The 19,380-nt window shown below is 42.8% G+C and overlaps 4 protein-coding genes across 4 annotated transcripts; 1 reads left to right on the forward strand and 3 right to left on the reverse strand.

Moving 5' to 3' along the window:
• Nucleotides 1-5,247: 5,247 nt before the first annotated feature.
• LOC135490964 (somatostatin receptor type 5-like) lies at nucleotides 5,248-6,246 on the reverse strand. Its single transcript, XM_064776553.1, has one exon. It carries the CDS (start codon nucleotides 6,244-6,246, stop codon nucleotides 5,248-5,250), a length of 999 nt encoding a protein of 332 aa, XP_064632623.1.
• Nucleotides 6,247-8,300: 2,054 nt separating this feature from the next.
• On the reverse strand, nucleotides 8,301-10,178 carry LOC135490965 (adhesion G protein-coupled receptor L4-like). Its single transcript, XM_064776555.1, has one exon. The coding sequence runs from the start codon at nucleotides 10,176-10,178 to the stop codon at nucleotides 8,301-8,303; it is 1,878 nt and encodes a 625-aa protein (XP_064632625.1).
• A 2,171-nt stretch (nucleotides 10,179-12,349) lies between these two features.
• Nucleotides 12,350-15,380, reverse strand: LOC135491755 (neo-calmodulin-like). The gene is made up of 5 exons (XM_064777882.1): nucleotides 15,357-15,380; nucleotides 14,834-14,864; nucleotides 14,024-14,167; nucleotides 13,205-13,447; nucleotides 12,350-12,642 (listed from the first exon to the last, which is right to left on the reverse strand). The coding sequence occupies exons 1-5, from the start codon at nucleotides 15,357-15,359 to the stop codon at nucleotides 12,617-12,619; spliced, it is 447 nt and encodes a 148-aa protein (XP_064633952.1). The 5' UTR covers nucleotides 15,360-15,380; the 3' UTR covers nucleotides 12,350-12,616.
• Nucleotides 15,381-16,317: 937 nt separating this feature from the next.
• LOC135491754 (glutathione S-transferase 1-like) lies at nucleotides 16,318-19,297 on the forward strand. The gene is made up of 5 exons (XM_064777881.1): nucleotides 16,318-16,498; nucleotides 17,534-17,626; nucleotides 17,877-17,992; nucleotides 18,089-18,190; nucleotides 18,436-19,297. Exons 1-5 carry the CDS (start codon nucleotides 16,366-16,368, stop codon nucleotides 18,598-18,600), a joined length of 609 nt encoding a protein of 202 aa, XP_064633951.1. The 5' UTR covers nucleotides 16,318-16,365; the 3' UTR covers nucleotides 18,601-19,297.
• Nucleotides 19,298-19,380: the final 83 nt, after the last annotated feature.

The raw sequence follows: 19,380 nt of genomic DNA on the forward strand, positions 1-19,380 counted from the left end.
TTCGAGAGCCAACGAACAGTAAAAAGTGCCTCCTCTAGCATTTTGTGCTGAAATCTCAGAGAATATTATTTACACGATTCACTCTTTTCAACTTTACAAAGAAAAACTGATCCGGAAAATATAGTCATAAGATTTGTAGAGTCCTGGACGCATTCGCATTGTTTTGAATGGGCAATACGGCAGGAAGTCTGTTAATTGTGTTATCAGTCGGAGTTTCCGTCGTTTTTGTGGTACGTTCCCAGACAACGGTGCAAAATATGGAATCAGTCGAAATCACATTTCGATGTTAGGTTTGAGATGTTTTTGAATAGCAATTGATACCGAGCTGGAGGTATTTGTTGCCTCCAAACACTCATACCGACTTACTGGCGGTGTACTTCAATCCTGAAGTCTCCTCCTCACCCTGAAGGTGGATACGCACAACGCTGGTAGATCGCCGGGCATGCCAACACAGTCAACCCGACCGCTTGGATGAAGCTGTCATTTCGCTCATATCATCGGCGAGACGTTTCGGTCTTCATAAGTCCACTAAAAGTGGCCCCATGTGCTACACTGTGCATCTTGAAGTGGGACAGGCCAATTTAATCTCCATTCCCGCGTTGTTTGGCGAGGCAACCAATTATTACTTACCTCTAGTTCGGTATTTAATGATATGATTATTATCCGAAAATAATCCATGAAGATAAGCATTGACGAAACGATGGATTTCACGATCGCGCCCCCTCTCGATGGTGGAATTTCTCCAGAAGAAGAGAGAATATTTTCTGGGTTATTACTAACAATTAACAAAATTCTCACACCGGCCGTTATAGTGCTCGGTTTATTCGGAAATATTTTGTCCATCATCATCCTCGGTCAGCCCCAGCATGCTAAACTAACAACATGCTTCTACATGCGCGTCTTATCCGCGTTTGACTCAACAATTCTACTGACTCAAGTCCTAGTCCGATGTGTTGTCAACTATCACCCAAATCTCGTGATCGAATACGGAATTTTCTTTTGTCCAATGATGCTTTTTACGGGTGGTACATTCGGTCTTTCTAATCTGACAATCGCCGCCATGACACTGGATAGATTTTTAGCTGTGCGATTTCCTCTAAAAGTTGCCAGTTGGTGCACGAAGAGACGATGTAAGATAACAGTTGCTACGATCAGCATTTTCTGTTTGGTTGTGACAATACCATTTAGCATGCGGACTTTCTACCCTAAAGCTTTAGTCCTCAAAGATATATGTGGATTTGATCGCGCAATGTTTCCCGAATGGTACCCTCAAATGATACACGTTCTTCACTCGACATGCATGCTGACTGCCCCCTTTTCCCTTATTCTTTTCTTCAACATCACAATTGTGTTAACCCTAATAGGCCAGCGAGTCTGCAACACAAAATCACAGCTACACAACCAAGGATCCAAGAAGTCAGATAGCCATGTCACCGTTCTACTTTTCGCAGTCACAATCACATTCTTCGTTACCAACATCCCTTGGACCGTTGACCAATGGCTGTGGGATATATTGCTTGTTGTTCATGAGAACACTAAGTGGCTAAGAATGGTAAGGAAGGTTGTTTACGAATTCGAAGTTCTCTTACTTTTCGTCAACCCCTCTGTTAATTTCTACGTGTATTGCCTAGCCTGCCGTAAATTCAGAGAAGATGTGGGAGTATTGCTTTGTCAATACCGGCAAATGTAGACCAAGATCTCCAGGCATGTAGCATGGAGGTTGCATGGAGGTTGCAGGGAGGGGGAGGGGCGCAACCCAAAAAATATCGAATCTAAAAAAATTATGTTAAAGCAACTTCCGCACAGAGGCGTGGCAGTCGCTTTTGTTGTTCTTGTGGTTGAAATGGACGCCCTTGCGTTTAAAACTGAATAAGGCAAGGGCCTCCATTTCACTACGACAAAAAATCCAGGAGGAATTCAGGAGGTTGGGTGTTACAGTAGAAAACTTTAAGACATTTCAATATCCCAAAATCATTGCCTGGTCTCTGTTTCTGTTTCATCTTTGAAGATATATGAAGATATATGATATATGATAAAAGAGGGCTGGACTTTTTTACTGATACAAACTACGAAGAACGATTTGCGGATGTCGTCGGCAGTATCTGTGTGATTCCCATTGTCAAGTAATTGCGGAGAACAATAACGCACGATGGAGGCAGGCAGGCGGACCAGTCTGGTTGCAAACGCTCTAGTTGCGCTAATGATTGTGGAGGAAACGCGATCATCCGGGCATGGAAAGGAGCGGCGAAGGTTGGAGCCAGTTAAGCAAAAATACTGCATGACGAAGAGAGCCGTGTTTCAAGTTGTCAACATTATTTAGAAAACTATAGACGATACGCTAGTATATGAATGTAATATCTTTGTTTAGACATGATGTTTCGTCTTGTTGCCATTATGCTTTATATGGCCAACAAAGCATAACGAAAGATAGCCGTTGATGTGTTTTCCTTGACCACTTGTAATTACGAACGGTGTACCCCTTTAAAGCGTGGCTGACTCCCACTTACACATCAGTTAAAATGATTTGAGGATTGAGTCGTAGAACTTCATTTCATCTACATGTATTTTTGTTCCTTTTCGGTTTTTTTGATGACCGTGGGATTCTCAAATATCAAACCCTGAAGCAATATTTTTAACTCTCGTGACCTGTAAGTCATCTAGAAGGTTGATTTGATGTATGTATGTATGTATGTATAAACCATGTTTAAATTTAAGCGCCCTTTTCAGATTAAATCCGTTCAAAGGCGCTTTACAATATTTATAACAAAATTACGATCGAAAAAAGATGGGTCTTGAGCATCGTTTGAAATGATGCAAGGCTCTTTGCCTGCCGGACCTCAAAAGGGAGCCCATTCCACAAAACAGCTGCGGAGAATGAGAAGCAGCGCTCCCCATATTTGCTCCGGGCCCTTGGAAGTACTAGTCTATTGTCATCAGCCGACCGAAGGTCTCTTCCTGGCCTATAGATATTGACCAGGTTTGACAAGTAGCCAGGCGCTATTCCATGCACACATTTGAAAACGTGCATGAGGATTTTATAGTTCACCCTCTGCTCAACCGGCAACCAGTGGAGCTCACGTAGTACAGGGGAGATGTGGTCTCGACGCTTGGTGCGCGTGATGATGCGGGCCGCCACGTTCTGCACCCTCTGCAACTTGTTCATAAGGTCTTTTGAAATGCCATAGAGCGGTGAATTGCAGTAATCCAGCCTTGATGTGACTAGGCCACACGCTAGTGAACGGGTTGCAGAAGTGTTGAGATACTGACGGATCAGTCCAATATTCCTTAGTTGGGCGTAGGCCGACCTACAGACAGCATTCATCTTTGCCTCCATGTTCATTTTCTTGTCAAACATCACCCCCAAATTTCTTACGCATGCCACAGAGTCAATGATAGAGTCACCAACATTCACCGAAACGTGATCCAGGGTCTTGGAACGATGAATGGATGCAAAGAGTGCCACCTCCGTCTTGTCGTCGTTCTTTTTCAGCAAGTTCTCCTTCAACCAGGAACCATGGTCAGTAATGCATAAGTCAAGACAGTCAAGTGTAACTTCCTGTGCTTGTGGGATCCCCGGATTAAAAGAGTCATAAAGCTGTGCATCATCTGCATAAAAATGATGACCTGGGCCATGGTTTCTTGTTATGTTGCCGAGTGGTTTTGTGTACATGCAGTACATTTTTGGGCCCAACACCGACCCCTGCGGAACACCATGTTTTAAGAGAACGGACGTAGATCTTTGACGATCAATAACGACAGTCTGATACCTGTCATCAAGATATGATGCAATCCAGGCAAGAGCAGAGCCAGTGATGCCAAATAACTGTTCAAACCTTTTTAGAAGGATCTTATGGTCAATGGTATCGAAGGCTGCAGAGAGGCCGATCATGACAAGCACTGTCACATCACCCCTGTCCAAACTACCAAGGATGTCGCTCTGAACCCCATTTGATATGGATGCACGCATTAGTAATTGACAATGCAGCACCCCGGCTATTAGCAGGCTCATTTGGCATGACAATCTATGAAGGTTACGTGCACCATCCAATTTTGAAAATACTCTTGGAGGTACATTTGTAATTAATTGTCTTGTTGACCAACAAGGCAATTATACTCCAATGTTCTAGAACCTTCGAAAAACTGTGGGTAATTCGTATCGTATTAAACGTGCGTTTGACCACCGGAAACTATCACGTCACCTCTGAGATCACAACTGATGACCACAAACCCTGATTGGCTGGATGCAGGGCGTGCCAAGGCAATCTCCCAATGAGAGGAATAGCTGCCATTTGCTGCAAGAGGCCAACCGGAAGAGGCCAAATGTACGCTAGTAAACGGTGCCAGTATCACTAAGCACCGTTACCAATGGACAGGCTGGGATATTGCGTGCCAAGGGTGTGACGCAAGACTACCCTCTGCTCGCCATCTTAATACCGGGCCCTGCATATGTCTGAGTGAAACCAACAGCTTTTATAAAGAAATATCACTGGAGTGAGCTATTTTGGGCCACCGGATATAACATAAAGAATGAACCAATTCCAAGGGGACAGGTCGTACCACGACACAATCCTCAAGTCGTGGATAGCAAAGGTGGGAGCAGGGTGGCAACGGCGTAATCAGATCGAGTCTATAAGTTGACGATGGCCGGAAATCACATCTATGTCACTAAAACGTACCTCGTTCAAAAATGGTCCATGTATTTTGGGCCATGACGAATTCTCAGCACTGGTTATCGGCATTCTGAGGAAATCAGGGGTTTAATATACGCTCGGGTGCAGGGCCGGAGAAGCGAACAAGAACCCCTGATTCCCTCAGGATGGTTATCGGTCGCTTAGCCCGTGTCGCTTGGTCTCTCCTACCACAGCCGAACGCAAGACTCAGTCCCGTTTCTATGCGAGAAACTCCCAATTTAACGAAGCAGATTGGTGCGTCGAACGCTGCATCATGGGCGATCATAATAACTGAACCTTGCGCAACACTCATCGGGTCTTAAATCAACAGGATATCACATGTGGTAAGGTTGTACACAATCTGCCAAATTCGCCCCACGGATTCTTGCTGATCTCCTCTGCAGTTTGAGTGACTTACTAGTAGTACTAACAAGAGCGACCACGCAGGCACTTGAATTTGACAAGTTCTGCTGTACGTAGATTATATGTCGCTCGGTCAATTCTACCATGGCTCGACCAACCTGATCCGTCACGCTGCTGTACAATTGTATTAGAAAAGCCCCATCATCTTAGGAACCTAGTCATCGTTTTTGGTACCGATGAGTTGACAAAACAGTGCTCTAACGTCTTCTCTGAATTTTTGGCAGGCCATGCAATAAACGTAGAAATTAACAGAAGGGTTGAGATACAACAAGAAAATTTCGATCTCATATACGATCTTTTTTATCATCTGCAGGCGTGGGGACATGTCTATGACTAAGATCTCCCAAACCCATTGGTCAACGGTCCATGGGATATTCGTGATGAAGAAGGTGATGGTCACAGCGAAAAGTAGGACGGTGACATGGCCGTCTTTCTTCTTGGTTCCTTGGAAATGTAGCTGAGACTCGGCACTGCAGACTCGCTGTTTTACAAGTGTTAGTATGATTGCGACGTTAAAGATCAAAATTAGGAAAAATGGCGCAGTCAACATACAAGTGGAGTGAATAACCTCTATCGTTTGTGGGTACCACTCTGGAAACAACTCGGGATCGAATCCGCAAATATCTTTGAGAACAGCACCAGGCCTGGGGTTAAAGGTCCTCATGCTCAACGGTATTGTAAGTCCAAGACAAAATAAGATGATGACACCCGATGTTATCTTGCAGCGCTTCTTCGTGCACCAACTGGCAACTTTCAGAGGAAATCGCACAGCTAAAAATCTATCCAGTGTCATGGCGGCGATTGTCAGATTAGAAAGACCGAATGTACCACCTGTAAAGAGCATCATTGGACAAAAGAAAATTCCGTATTCGATCACGAGATTTGGGTGATAGTTGACAACACATCGGACTAGGACTTGAGTCAGTAGAATTGTTGAGTCAAACGCGGATAAGACGCGCATGTAGAAGCATGTTGTTAGTTTAGCATGCCGAGGCTGACCGAGAATGATGATGGACAAAATATTTCCGAATAAACCGAGCACTATGACGGCCGGTGTGAGAATTTTGTTAATTGTTAGTAATAACCCAGAAAATATTCTTTCTTCTTCTGGAGATATTCCACCATCTCGATGGGTCGAAATGGTACCGCTCATTTTTGGGCTGTTATTTTTATGACTTCCAAGCCGATTTACGACCAGAGAATTGCTACACACCTGAGCGCCAACACCAAACGTGAATACATGTACTATCATTAATAGTCTTTTCTCTCTCAAAAAGCCCTTTTTACCAACCGATGTACGATGTTGTCCTTTCTGAACCTATAGTTGCATCGTTTCAAATTCGATTGCCAATTTCAAATTCTTAACGAATGGCGTAGTCCTTCAATCTTTCTTATACGTGCAGTTGATTATAATGTTTTACCTGCGATGACGACACGCCAATCTGTTCTTATATATACTGTACATATAGTTGATCATAATGTTTTACCTGCCTCAGTTCTGGAAACGTCCTAGTTCGGAAGCGCTTCCGAAATCGGACTCGGATTCCGAAAAAGGAAGCCATGGGCTTCCGAAATCGGAAACGCTTCCGAAAAAGAACGTTTCCAGAACTGTGCGTGCGATGACGACACGGCAATCTTTCTTACAGTTGACCATACCTGCGATAAAACACGGCACTAAATGAGAGGGTATATATCCTAGGAAATAAAAAGTATATATCCTAGGAAATAAATTTAAATAAATCGATTACGGCGGGATACGTACGTAAGCCCAGCTGGCAGAATTTCGAATTTCGATTTTTAAATGAGCCTTCCGATCTCAAACTTCGTAGATACGAGATATTGCCTTCCAATATAATTTTACGAAAAATTCTACAGAACATTTCGTAGGAAAAAAATGTATCGTGTGCGACGGACTGTTAGTGGTGATATCCTAAAATTTTCATCAAGTTGTCGTGGATATCTTAGAAAATAAAAGATCTACTTTTGTTGGGGTATTAAAATTGCCAGTCCGTTTTGAATTCATTGCACCGCACCTCAATCGTAATATGCGGTAGCATGACGTACATGTAGCCTTTGTTCCTCCAAATCTTGCGGAGTTGGTCTGAGTTGTCACCAGTTGTCCACTGCAACACCGATGTTGAATGCCCGAAGCGATTGCATGTAATCTTAGACTATAATGATTTGTCAGCAGTATCGCTTTTTTGTCACTCGGCGCAGCCATGCAACCGACAATTTGGACGTACAGTACGTGTATATGCTGAATTCTATAGCCAAAGGTACTTTCATCAAGATTACGCCTGCATGCTTGGGAACTACGGATTAGTGTCACCCTCTCCACCAGGTTACTGACCTTTATGGTAACGTTATATCACACACTATACTCCATCGACACACATCTATATATAGCTCAGTAAGTTCATAAATAATGTTTGTAGATGCTTTTAAGGTTTGAACAGGTTGTTCGAATAGAGCTCAAAAGAAATACATTTTGGCGCCAGTGACGAGTAGAAGTTGCGAGTGCGTCATAGACGATCAACAGACCCGGATCCGGCAGAACACAAAATCCGCTCATTTGGGATATGCATTATGTTATTTTGCCCCTGACATGAACCCTTGTTCCACTGTCTCATTGAAAGGTTATCAGGGCACCTCTTGACAACATCGACACCCACGAACATTTCACGATAGGCCAAAACCGGCAACGGCTAAGTAAACGAAAGATGATATATGTCTCCTAAAAAATAGCCTGAACACGAATATTCAAACCAAAAATATGAGGTTTTTGCTTTGAAATTACATTTATATAGAATCGAGAAATAAAACGATTTGGATGATGATAAATGACATTAGATGAGTGCGTTTCGCCACATAAAGCATATTCATATAATAATATAATTGGTACTTCAGCAGTCAGCTTATGGTTTTTGTATCACAGATCAACTGAGTCTGGCTGGTCTCCCTTGTGTATAGGTAATGTCATTTTGATATATGGGACGTAGCTTGGCGATATAAGTCCAGGAAGATAGATGTTCATGTTTCAACAAGCACCACGACTATTTCGGTTAATAGTTGATATTGACAATTTGTTCGGAATAAGCAGAAGCAATTTGGTGACCCTGGTCTGATATGGGGGGGGGGGGGCAGTGTAGATATGATAATTTTGTGAGAAACCTAAATACATGTACATCACTTATGGCCAAGGCCCCTTTAGAGGCGGGTATTCGTAGTTGTGTTAGTTGTCCCGGTAGATGGCGCCCTGGATGACGTCGTTGTGACGTCACGCCACATTACAAAGATCCGTTTGTTAAAACCAAATGCAAGTCCAATAAATACACCTTGTAGACTATTTAAGATGACGAACAAGTACCACATTACGACATTGTCCGTGAATGTTCCTATGAATCCGAAAATCCAAGTGAATCCCATCAACAGAGAGAGCTTCAAGTAGAGAAGGAACTCTAACCTTTGTCCACTGACACCTTTCGCCTTTGCCCCTAGCTTCTTGGTTCTCGCTATCGATACGCTCGCCACTATAAAGAGTATAGCGTTCATTGCTATGATAAGAGCTAAGGGAACGACAAAGGCGTAGATGAGGCCCTGTTCCTTTGTGAACCAACACGCTCCTTCTTCGTTAAGGTCAGGTCCGTAGCCTATCCGGACATTGCCAAGTTTGTCCAAAAGGCCACACGTAATGACGACGACTGCAGGTACACCGTAAGCATAGGCGGAGTATTTCAGAATCTTCGTGCGCAAATTGTCGGTAGTCGCCACCATTGCTTTCATTCCTCCGGCAAAGGTCAAGGTCAAATTCATAGCAATGGCGTTCATCCAGAAAAATGTTGCCAACCAGAAGTAATGATTGACCATGGCCATTATCTGACATGATAACCTGTCGGAGATAAGACTGACAGCTGTGATGAAAAGTAACTGTGCCACGAGTAGGTTCGCGCAGAGGTTCATCAGCATCATGCCCGGCAGAGTCCGCAGGCTTTTGTGGACAAGATGCGTGACTAGAGTCATGACCAAGAAGAGAAGCGAAAGCGCCACACCTGCAAATGTAAGGGACGGAGGCACTTTTGATGTGTAAAGAAAAATCAAGAATCCATCCCGGATACAAATGTAAACTTTTTCGTCACCGATGACGTGCTCCAGTGACATAAGTTCCCCAGTTTTGAGATATGTCAATTCGCCAGTATCATTATTTTGTCTGAATGAACTCCGGTTATATGAAACTATCTCACAGCCGTCGAACTTGGATGCAAATACGTCACAGAGTATGAAGTTTAATGTCTCATTATCAAGCAATTCTAGGACAATTTGTCGGTTAAAAACGTCAGCATCGACATGTTGCAGGTATCCTTTTAAATTATAATCGTAGGGTACCCTAACGAAGTCGCCCTGGCTACACTTTAGAGGTAGGGACACCGCATGGCTATAAACTCTAAACGAAGAGAGAAACCCCCTACCGAAGAATTTATTTTCAACTCGATTCAAGAATGACACGATGTTTAACATTTCCATGGTGACATTTTTATTATTTTTCAGTTTTAGAAAGGAAATATCGATTAGTGTATCTGAACCGAAGGTTAGCTCCTTTCCGCCGATTAAGGGAAATTCTGTCAAATTTGTTTCGTCAAATTGTACGGTTATGTTGGCAACGTCCATCGGCGCTACAAACAAATACGATGATAAAGCAGAGCGGAAGTCTTCACTGGCAGTGTCGCGGTATGATGTATTGCCCGATGTGATGATTTTTAAACCTGTGATCCTCACCTGTAATTCCACTGCGATAAAACCATCAGGCCCCAGAATGGGCGTGGTGTAGGCTCGATCAAAAGGGTCTCTGAGGCACGTCTCGTTCCACTCCACGTGACTCATGTCACACCGCCGGGTTTCCCTGCAGGAGCGAGTGAGCGGGTCGTAGACGCGAGTCCGATCCGAACCTGGGGCTGAGGAACACGCGTACTCTGACACAGGTTTCCGCATCAGAATCTCGTAGCTTAAATCAGTACTTTTAGTTATAAACGCAGGGGATGTTATGGTGGTAGGTATTGGCTTAAAGCCAGGGGTTCTGGTTGGAGACATTGCCGAGCCATCAGAGAGTCTGCTTTTGAATTCATCGTCACAAGTTAGAAGGAAGCGCATTCCATTACAACGCGCACAGAACTCATTCCTGAATCCAAAAAGCTTGTCATTGAAAAAAGCAACAACGGGGATTGATAAGAACCTGCATTGCTCCGCGTCTTTGGAGCTGTTCGGATCCAGTTCGCGCAGCGAAAACGGTACTTCAGTGGCATTGCAACCCTCGACAATTTGAATAGTAAACTTAGACAGCATTGCCGATAATGAAGAATCACATTTCCTCAACAAAAATCCTGGTCGCTCTGCCGGAACCACAGCGCAATACCTTTCACCACTAAATAAGGTAGAATAAACGATGTTCAAATCCAGTGTGAAATCTATGCTTTGGTAATAACAGTTCTTGATTCGCCAATAGGGGGACTCGGAGAGCGAAACGTTGTGACATTGAGCGCAATATACATTCCGAAAAGGAGTTCCTTGATACATTACGGGAATTCGATCGTACAAGGATGTAGAACTAGTTTTGTTGGATTCACAATTTCTTTTCACATAGTCGTTTGCTTCCTTTGGGCAGCGCGAAACCATCAGGTAATGTGGGGTATCCGGCCCCACTTCTACACAAGACGTAAACGAACGATGCACTGATAAAGTTATATTCATACTCCTTTGAATGCAATTCGTGTAACCTTTACAACAATCTGCAAACGTTTCACAATATTCATCACAGTAGCAAACGTCACCTTGCACAGTCACGTGACCTAGACACTTCGCTCCGGAAGAACAAGATACATCCGGGCACGTGAACAACCTCGATCCGCTATCCTGCATGAATTTAAAATTCAAATAGTCCATGATGTCCCGTCGTTTTCTCGGCCGGCTGATTTCACCGGGGAACGACTGCTTTAGCAGATCACCATGGCGAACTTTAGTTCGAAATACTTGTCCTTCGGACGATTTAAGCTTTCTGTCGTTACGGGCATGGGTTCCAATGTAATGTTTACCAAGCGGCCCGTGGTCCGGCCTAACATGTTCGAAGATCGAGACAATGGCAATGCCTGCAAAAGCAAACAAAAAAAAATGTCTGAATATTTGCCAAAACTTGGCGGGGAATGCTAATCATTGTGATATACCTTAAAGGGGAACTATAGGAAGAAGTTATGGGGCCAATTTTGCAGGCTTTCAAGGGCCTGTTGTGGCTGATTCAGCGAAATACATTTTAATCATACAAGTATGCATAGTTTCGATATACTTTAGGTAGGAGAGACCCCTGTCGGCCACTTTATGTAATTGTAGAAGCCTACCTGAGTCCCTTTAATCATGATAGAAAGCAAAAGTACCCAAGTTCATGAAACAGCATTGTTGTCATGATGTACATGTGTGATGCACTGCACATGGAGAGAGACGAAGAAAAAACCCACTGACGTGCAGGCAAGGCACGAAAAATACAAGTGACATAAAACTCTTGACAACTTACCAAGCAGCAGACAGTGAGTTTTCATGCTGAATCGTTCTTCATCAATGATCCCATAGTATGATATGACAGCTACATCCCGATGGCTGATTGCCCTTGTAATTGTTGTCCAATGTAAAATTGCTTATGTTAATACTATAGGGTGGCCCAGAATTATTTTCCCTTGCACAATAAAATTGTAGCATACCAGACACTTTATTTTATAGTGTCCAACTCTCGTCGTAGGACAGCTGTGTGTTTTGTTGTTCAATTAATATTGCTCGAATGATGCCGTTTCATTCGCCAGGCCGAAAGTAAACAACTTTATCGCATCAATTATTTCCACGCACATTATTTTGCCGATTCGAAAATAACATAGGACATGCATACGGTGAACGTCTGGTCATCGCTAAAAATAGCGCTGGGATAGCCTGGTCATCCTCCAAACAGCTATCCTGAAAAACAGCTCCACGCACGGCCGTTAGAATGTCTGTCGTGTTTCGAAAGCGCGAGCCTCGGAGGACTTACTGGAGAAAAGCAGCAAAAATGCAAATGAGCGGCTCGGCAATAACCAACAAATGGGTATGGAGCTACATGTATCAACTGCAATAAGTGAACTGAATTCGACGTTGAGATAAAAATTGTATTTTATTGACAAATTAAGGGCGAACCATTAGTGTTCATTCCATTAGTGTTCATTACCTGACAAACAGGAGCCTGTTTTCATTGAATTTGATGTAGATATCTAAGTTACTTGTAAATGTTAATCCCATCGGGGCTTCAAAATAAATATTTATAACTGTATACATTCGCGCGTAAAAGCAATTAGTGATCCCTGGAACATTGTCATGATAATTGTCCTACGCTAGCTTATTGAAGTTGTATTAGCATTAAGCTACATGTCACTATGGTCGGTTAGAGGCGTCTAGGACGATTCGTTCCATGAACACTTTTGTTTATAATTAAGCATGAATCGAATCCTAGAAGTCCATTAATTGGCCATCATCTTAACAAATTCTGAAAATAGAGGTAAGGGTTAGTAGCAAATATGGTTACCTATGTTCGAGTTATGCGAAATCGGCAGTAATCCGTTATAGGTTCTTTGTTCTCCGGCAAAGTTTGTTGGTGATCATTCTCCAAGCAGACACTCGAAAGATATTCTCTCTGCCAGTACTGACGCCATTACACCGCAGTCAAGAATGTTGCACAGGCATGGGATGATATCGGAATCCACAGATCAAAAGCGATCGATCAGTCCCCACTACTAACATAACCCTTGACATAAAAGAGTGAACCAATAGTGTCGTGGGTACGCGTATTATTTTTCCGATTGTGTGTATCAGTAAATTCGGTGTTCATCAAATTCGATGATTTTGGTAGGCCTATCTTCACGCGCCTGTACTGTGATCTACTCCCCAAGAAGTATAGCGGATTCAAAATGGAAACAAACAGTTAGCGCTTGTCAATACAGGTACATGTACATGTAAAAAGGCATGATCGATGCCATGGAGTTCGGAAAACCACCCCAACATTTATTATCCCTGGTCGGCATCATCCGGCATGTTTCCTGGTTACCCACCGTCATAGTTGATTTGGCCATCCCCATCCAAGTCCGCCTCTTTGATCATCTCGTCCACCTCCTCCTCAGTTAACTTCTCCCCCAGTTTGGTCATGACATGCCTCAACTCCGCGGCGCATATGAAACCATTGCCATCTCCGTCGAAGACTTGGAAGGCCTGCCTCAGTTCCTCTTCGTTTTCGGTGTTGCGACATTTCTCGGCCATGAGTGCCAAGAATTCGGGGAAGCTGATGTTACTGTTGCCTGAAGATAAGAGAATGTGATTTCTGTTTGCCCTGCTATTTGGCACACATTATATGGGTATACACTTATTTATGTATACAGTATGGAATAGAACCCCTGGGCAAATACAAAGTTTGGTGGATATCGGTTCAGTACTTTGGTGGCAATTGGCCTGTTTGTGTAATTCTGTCTTCTTGACCTAGACTTGTGACCTTGACCTCGTCGTCTCTTGTCACATTCGGATCAATCTGGCTTAACATAAGTTTTCAGAATGACCCGATATGGAACCAATAGAAGCCCTACTGTGTCCGTGCCACATTCGTTGACAAAACGAATACAAAAACATATGACTTGGCTGCGTAGGGTGTTCCTTTGCGAGTTTGTGGCCTCGTGGAATTGTTCCCAGTGTCTGCGTAGCATGTTCCCTAGTACAACCAATGGGAATGTAAACCAAAGGTTCGTTTTGTGTGTGACGCGTCACAAGGTCACAAGGTCACATGCGAACACAGAACACAGAAAAACGCCACAAGCGAACAGTCTACCGCCTTTTGGTGGCGAGGTGACTCCTGTCATTAGCAAGTTAAAATGGCCACATACCACATTCGTCAGCCTCGCCGATCATTTCCTGAAGCTCAGCTTCGGTAGGATTCTGACCTAATGACCGCATCACTGTTCCCAACTGTTTGGTCGTAATGCTACCATCACCATCTTTATCAAAGAGGGAGAACGCCTCCTGAAAAGCTACAATGAGACACACACACACACATATATATATATAACATTATTAAATGGAGAATCCATGTATAGCAAGGAGACCACGTCCTCTGACCAGCTTCGGTAAGATTCAACGAACGATCCTGGCCTTAAAATATGATTTAAAGCAAGAAAAAAAATGACTGAAGAGGTTGATACAACAAGTCGTATCCTTGTACAGGTGCACGGACGACCCCACAAAACCTAAGCATTCACAGGTGAACCATCCGGTACTGGCTTGGCGAATTCCATTTCTTGTCATCAGATGGCCCTGAAAACATTAAAGGCGTTTTCCGGAACAAAAGTTTCCTCGCCAGAAAAACTCATAAATCTACTGAGAAACATAAAAAATTCTATGCCAGACAGTTCTTGAAGTGATAACATAATAGACATTCGTACGTCGTTGGGTGTAAATTAGCTATTGCAAAATAAACTGGAAAACAATTTACATGGCATTGAAGATGTTGTGCTTTCTGCAAAATGCGACCAGGCAACTCATAAGGCCTATCTCCACATAATGCTTCACGCCGCCTATCACGAAATCACGAACGGATAACAAAGATCGTGCATGTGATACGGCGCAAACGCAACGGTGGAGACAGGTCTTTAGTGTTATCTTTACATTTTATCATGCATCAATTCTAGTCTACCAACCAGTTATTTCGTCTTCTGTCAGTAGCTCCGCCTGAAGACAAAGAAGAGAGTACACTAGTGTACCGCAGTTGATAACGAACAAGAAGTTAAGGAGAAGGTATGGTGGAGTTTTCAAACATTCAGAAAAAACGTTATTGGAATTTTAAAACTTCTTTGTAATAAGGCTTGAGTCTGTTTGTTTAGCGGAAATATCACACGAGTGGATGTCTTGTCCGGTGGCAAAGACGACTGACAACTATTTCAATACGTTGGTTTGTAGCATGGCTAGCTTCCACTCAAGAAAGTAGTATCTAGGTCCAGTCCTTCTTTGAAAGTCTTTCTGAAATCCACTTCTGGAGATGCAAATCCGATGGTAACCAGAATTGAAATTAGAGAAGTCATGAGGTCTTCATGTGGGTTGGATTCATAAAAATAACCCCTATGCTAAAGTAAGAGCTCATTCATGCATGTAAATCGACGATACACTTACATTTTGTAAAAACTCGTCCTTGTTTTTAAATTTGCAGAATTAACAGTCACTCACCATAGTATGTTAGCTTCCTTTTCGAAGACAAATCCAGGACAGAGCCATGCAATAATATTATATTATTATAAAAGCATGTGCACGTATTTTGGTTTTAATCTGGATAGATAAACTAATATTTCTTGTGTGAGCCTTCGGCCCTTTCTTAATACGAATTTAAAGACAATTTTAGGAAGGCTTACCCGCCTAGTTTTTTTAGGAGGCGTTGTGATGACGTCATAACACGTGATTTCATACCTTCGTGTGCGTGTGAATGTATTCCGAGTTACTCGTAATCGGCCTTATGATTTATTTGGCCCTGGCATCATCACAATACACCATGCTCCTGTGGGTGTCATCTCTGAGGACGGACACAAGGATTTTATGATCATCCAGGGATATTAGTGATTTATCCGTAATCCGATTATTAAAAGCGATACATAAGCTTCGGACAGACACACAGCGGGCAGTTTAGAAGACATATCTACTTTTTAAAGGGATAACTCGAGCGTAGTATTCAGCTGACTACGAGCTTTCCCATGCTCGCCACTATGTGTCGCCACTGAATTGATATCAAATTAATTGTTTTCGCTTGTGTTACTTGGCGGATTTCAAGTAAGACTATTGCTGTTTTCCGTTCAAGTGTGTCTGGGGGGGGGGGGGGGGGGGGGGTTATTGCAGTTTACTGATGATCCTGTTTGGAGGACGGTCCAGTTATAAGCATTTTTTCGCACGAAAAAACAAAATATCTCATTCCCAAATTTATCAGTCCTTTAATAACAAAAGTGAATATTTTGCAATAACTCCTGTGAACACCTGGGGTCTTGAATCCCTATTACACCAGCAAAGGGAACTGCCAATATAACTGAAACTTCTATGCCAATAACTTGATTCAAGGAAATAATTTAAGAACAGATCATAAAATATCGTCGCGTCAAGCTACATATCATTATGGAATCGATTGCTTTTCTATTAGCGATACGTTGTCTTTTTTGAGCCAGAACTAGTTTAATCGTCAATTCCCGTCAAGATGCCTCAATATGTGTTGCATTATTTCAATATGATGGGGCTGGCCGAGCCCATCCGTTTGGCCTTCGCCCTCGCGGGGGTGGAGTACGAGGACAAGCGATATTCAGGTGACGAATGGAAGCAGTTCAAACCAAGTAAGTCGTGCAGACATGCCAAGTAATAACCTGGTTAGGTGTAGTCAGTAAACTACACTGGTGTGTATCATAGTCCTATACACACAGGGCTAAGCTTTTAATGATATTTTTCCAGTTAAAATTTATATTTTATTGGTATGTATTTTAGTTTTGACACCATACTCTTTCAAACATTGACACTAATTGGTCGCCTTTGAATTTCGCCGCAATTTTAAGACTTTTGGCCAAAATCTAATAACGATTAAAGGCGTGGTTCTGACTCCTCACGGTCCCTTCCCCTCATATCAGCAGCCAAAACATTGAAAATATACTGCATAAGGCCTTGATAATGGACATGTCAAGCTATCGGTGTTGTGCGACAATATCCCTCCTTCACCGCCGATTTCATCTCCAAGATAAGGCGTCAGGACGCCTGTTGTATCCCCACTCTCTTGGAAATAAAGATTTCTTACACAAATATGCACCGGGAAGAGGTTTATCAGATTCTGCAAAGTCATCATTTCCAAGAGGGCAGACTACCAGATGAGGAGGCGACTTAAGAATGCTCGCACACCGCCGGTAAATCTAAATGGGTACTGGACGGCCCTGTACAAGTAAGCCCCTCACGGGTATCAAGGAAGTTTAGTGTGTTTGTTAAAACACGGATGTACACATTTTGTATTTACTTCCATTTTTACACATCGTATAATATACCGGTATACAAATAGAATCTGTGTGTAGTTATTTCGCCGTGTCGACTTACGGTCATCGATTGCCGTTGCTGGCTTTCACAAAGCGCATGCCTGAACCTCGAGAAGAAAATTACGGTTGGGTGTGTCGATCAAATCGGGTCTAGTTTCTGCAACAATTACTTACACGTTTTGTGCAGGTATTTTGCAGATGATTTTAGGTCAGGTTAGGGAGAAATAAAATCGGGAAGTGGATGCTGTGTTTTGCATGTTGAGATAAATATAGTCCGTTTAGAATCACGTAGCATGGAAATAGACCCGGTAAAAGAGCATGATTTGAATTTTCAATAACTTTTTTGTGTTCCAGGTACCCCAGTTGGTCAGATGCCTGTCCTCGAGGTCGATGGAAAGATGCTGAGTCAAAGTGGCGCCATCTTGCGGTATGTTGGCAGCGAGTATGGTACGTGTCAAATCTGGCCTGCCAAAATAACCTGTTTCGCTTTTTCGCAATTTCATCTACAACGCAATTCATTTCGGCAATGCCGCTGTGTGTAGACAGATATAGAATTACTAGAGATAACAAGTTTGCGTAAATAACTGTACAACGGCATTTTGTATAACTGCATCTCTATTTTCCTGGACCACCATTGATTACGAACGGCGTGCCCCTTGAAATGAAGTTTGTATGTAATTGTTTCACCTTATTGCAGGTTTGTCTGGCAAAGACATTTGGGAGAAAGCTAAAGTGGACGAAGCGTTAGGTATCATCGACGACATTGTGATCGAGATGGTAAAAATGAGATTTGCAAAAGACGCGGCTATAAAGGTAATGAGTGTTCTTTTAATTGTCGATATGAATCGCGATTTAAAGTATTGTGTATGTACGTGGAGTTCTTCACAACATTGCAACTGTTTCTTTCAGGAACAAGCCAGGAAGTCATTTCTAGAGAAGGCGCCACCTCTACTGAAAGCCTTAGAGAAGCTGCTGGAGGTGAATGGTTCTGGCTTCTACGCTGGACCAGAGGTACGTAAACGCCCTCAATTTTAAAGACCTACGCCGTTCGTTAAATATTTGAAATTGTAATTGAATTTGAAAAATACGTACTGAATAAAAACTTCGACAATCCCGTTGTGTAGATAGATATACATGAAAGTACGAACGGTGTGCGAGTTTGATTGACAGAGCTCTTCGACGTCTTCATCGGCTATTACTCCTTACGACCTCTCTCACAGCTCGATCCTTACGCCTCCTGTTTCTTCTACATGTAGGTGACGATTGCGGACCTCAAAGCCTTCCATATCTTGCGCATGGTGACTGATGGCAATGCCGATCTTCTTGCCGACATGCCAAAGGTAGCGGAAAATATAACAAAAGTTGGTACTTTGCCCAATATCAAAGAATGGGTAGAGAAGCGACCACCAACTGTTATGTAATACACGCCTTAGATGAATGTTGTGCAGCGTGTGCTGTCGCTGTTCAGTTAGAACAAAGTTGAAATGAAACACCTGCTTAAGTCGCTGATAGAAAGTAACGTTGCACGTATGAGACGTCTGAAAATACAGGGTGAAATAATACTTCTAATGGTTTCTTAAAGTGGAGTGACTAAATGGTATTGAAGTTGAATATTGTTAGAAGTGTTTCCTTTTGAAATGAATGGTTGCGGCAGCGAAAACTAGATCAAAGCGGTAAGATTCGTGTTTTCTTTTCAACGAATATTTCATCTGATATTGCCCGATCGCCTCTACAGGATTATTTCCCCTCACACAATGGATAGCCTACACAAGGGAATTCTATTGTGCAAGGGAAAATAATTCTGGGCCACCCTGTAGTTTTCATTTCAAGCAACTGCTTTAGAAATATCGCATTTTGAAAACGTTATTCTGCTTGAAACCCGGTGCAAAGACTTTTTTACACCCTGTAGTTATATTATAGCAACTGTTTATGTTGTGTGATGACCGACACTCATCGGTGCGTGTCGCAGAGGATATGGGAATCGCCCTGCTAACCTTTTCCACGAAATTAACAACGAAATGGCATTCATTTACATCATTTATTTAACTAGAAAATAATGTCATCTATCAAAATTTGATGACTTCCGAATATCTTGGTGAAGCAATGACGGTAAATGAATGATGACGACTATGGTGACATCCTGACCGTCGATGCCCAAGGTTGAGTTTTAATGGTGGGCATTTGCTATCCTGCCCGAGGAC

Source organism: Lineus longissimus, chromosome 7 (assembly GCF_910592395.1).
Source record: "Lineus longissimus chromosome 7, tnLinLong1.2, whole genome shotgun sequence".
NCBI lineage: Eukaryota > Metazoa > Nemertea > Pilidiophora > Heteronemertea > Lineidae > Lineus > Lineus longissimus.

Excerpts from the sequence above, each read along its gene's own strand:
- LOC135490964 (XM_064776553.1), bottom strand. The coding sequence starts at position 6,246 with ATGAGCGGTACCATTTCGACCCATCGAGATGGTGGAATATCTCCAGAA.
- LOC135490965 (XM_064776555.1), bottom strand. The coding sequence starts at position 10,178 with ATGTCTCCAACCAGAACCCCTGGCTTTAAGCCAATACCTACCACCATA.
- LOC135491755 (XM_064777882.1), bottom strand. Across the intron at positions 14,168-14,833 it reads GACAGAAGACGAAATAACTG|CTTTTCAGGAGGCGTTCTCC; the intron begins GTTGGTAGACTA and ends GTCTCATTGTAG. Across the intron at positions 13,448-14,023 it reads CGGCGAGGCTGACGAATGTG|GCAACAGTAACATCAGCTTC; the intron begins GTATGTGGCCAT and ends TCTTATCTTCAG.
- LOC135491754 (XM_064777881.1), top strand. The coding sequence starts at position 16,366 with ATGCCTCAATATGTGTTGCATTATTTCAATATGATGGGGCTGGCCGAG. Across the intron at positions 16,499-17,533 it reads ATGGAAGCAGTTCAAACCAA|GTACCCCAGTTGGTCAGATG; the intron begins GTAAGTCGTGCA and ends TTTGTGTTCCAG. Across the intron at positions 17,993-18,088 it reads CAAAAGACGCGGCTATAAAG|GAACAAGCCAGGAAGTCATT; the intron begins GTAATGAGTGTT and ends TGTTTCTTTCAG.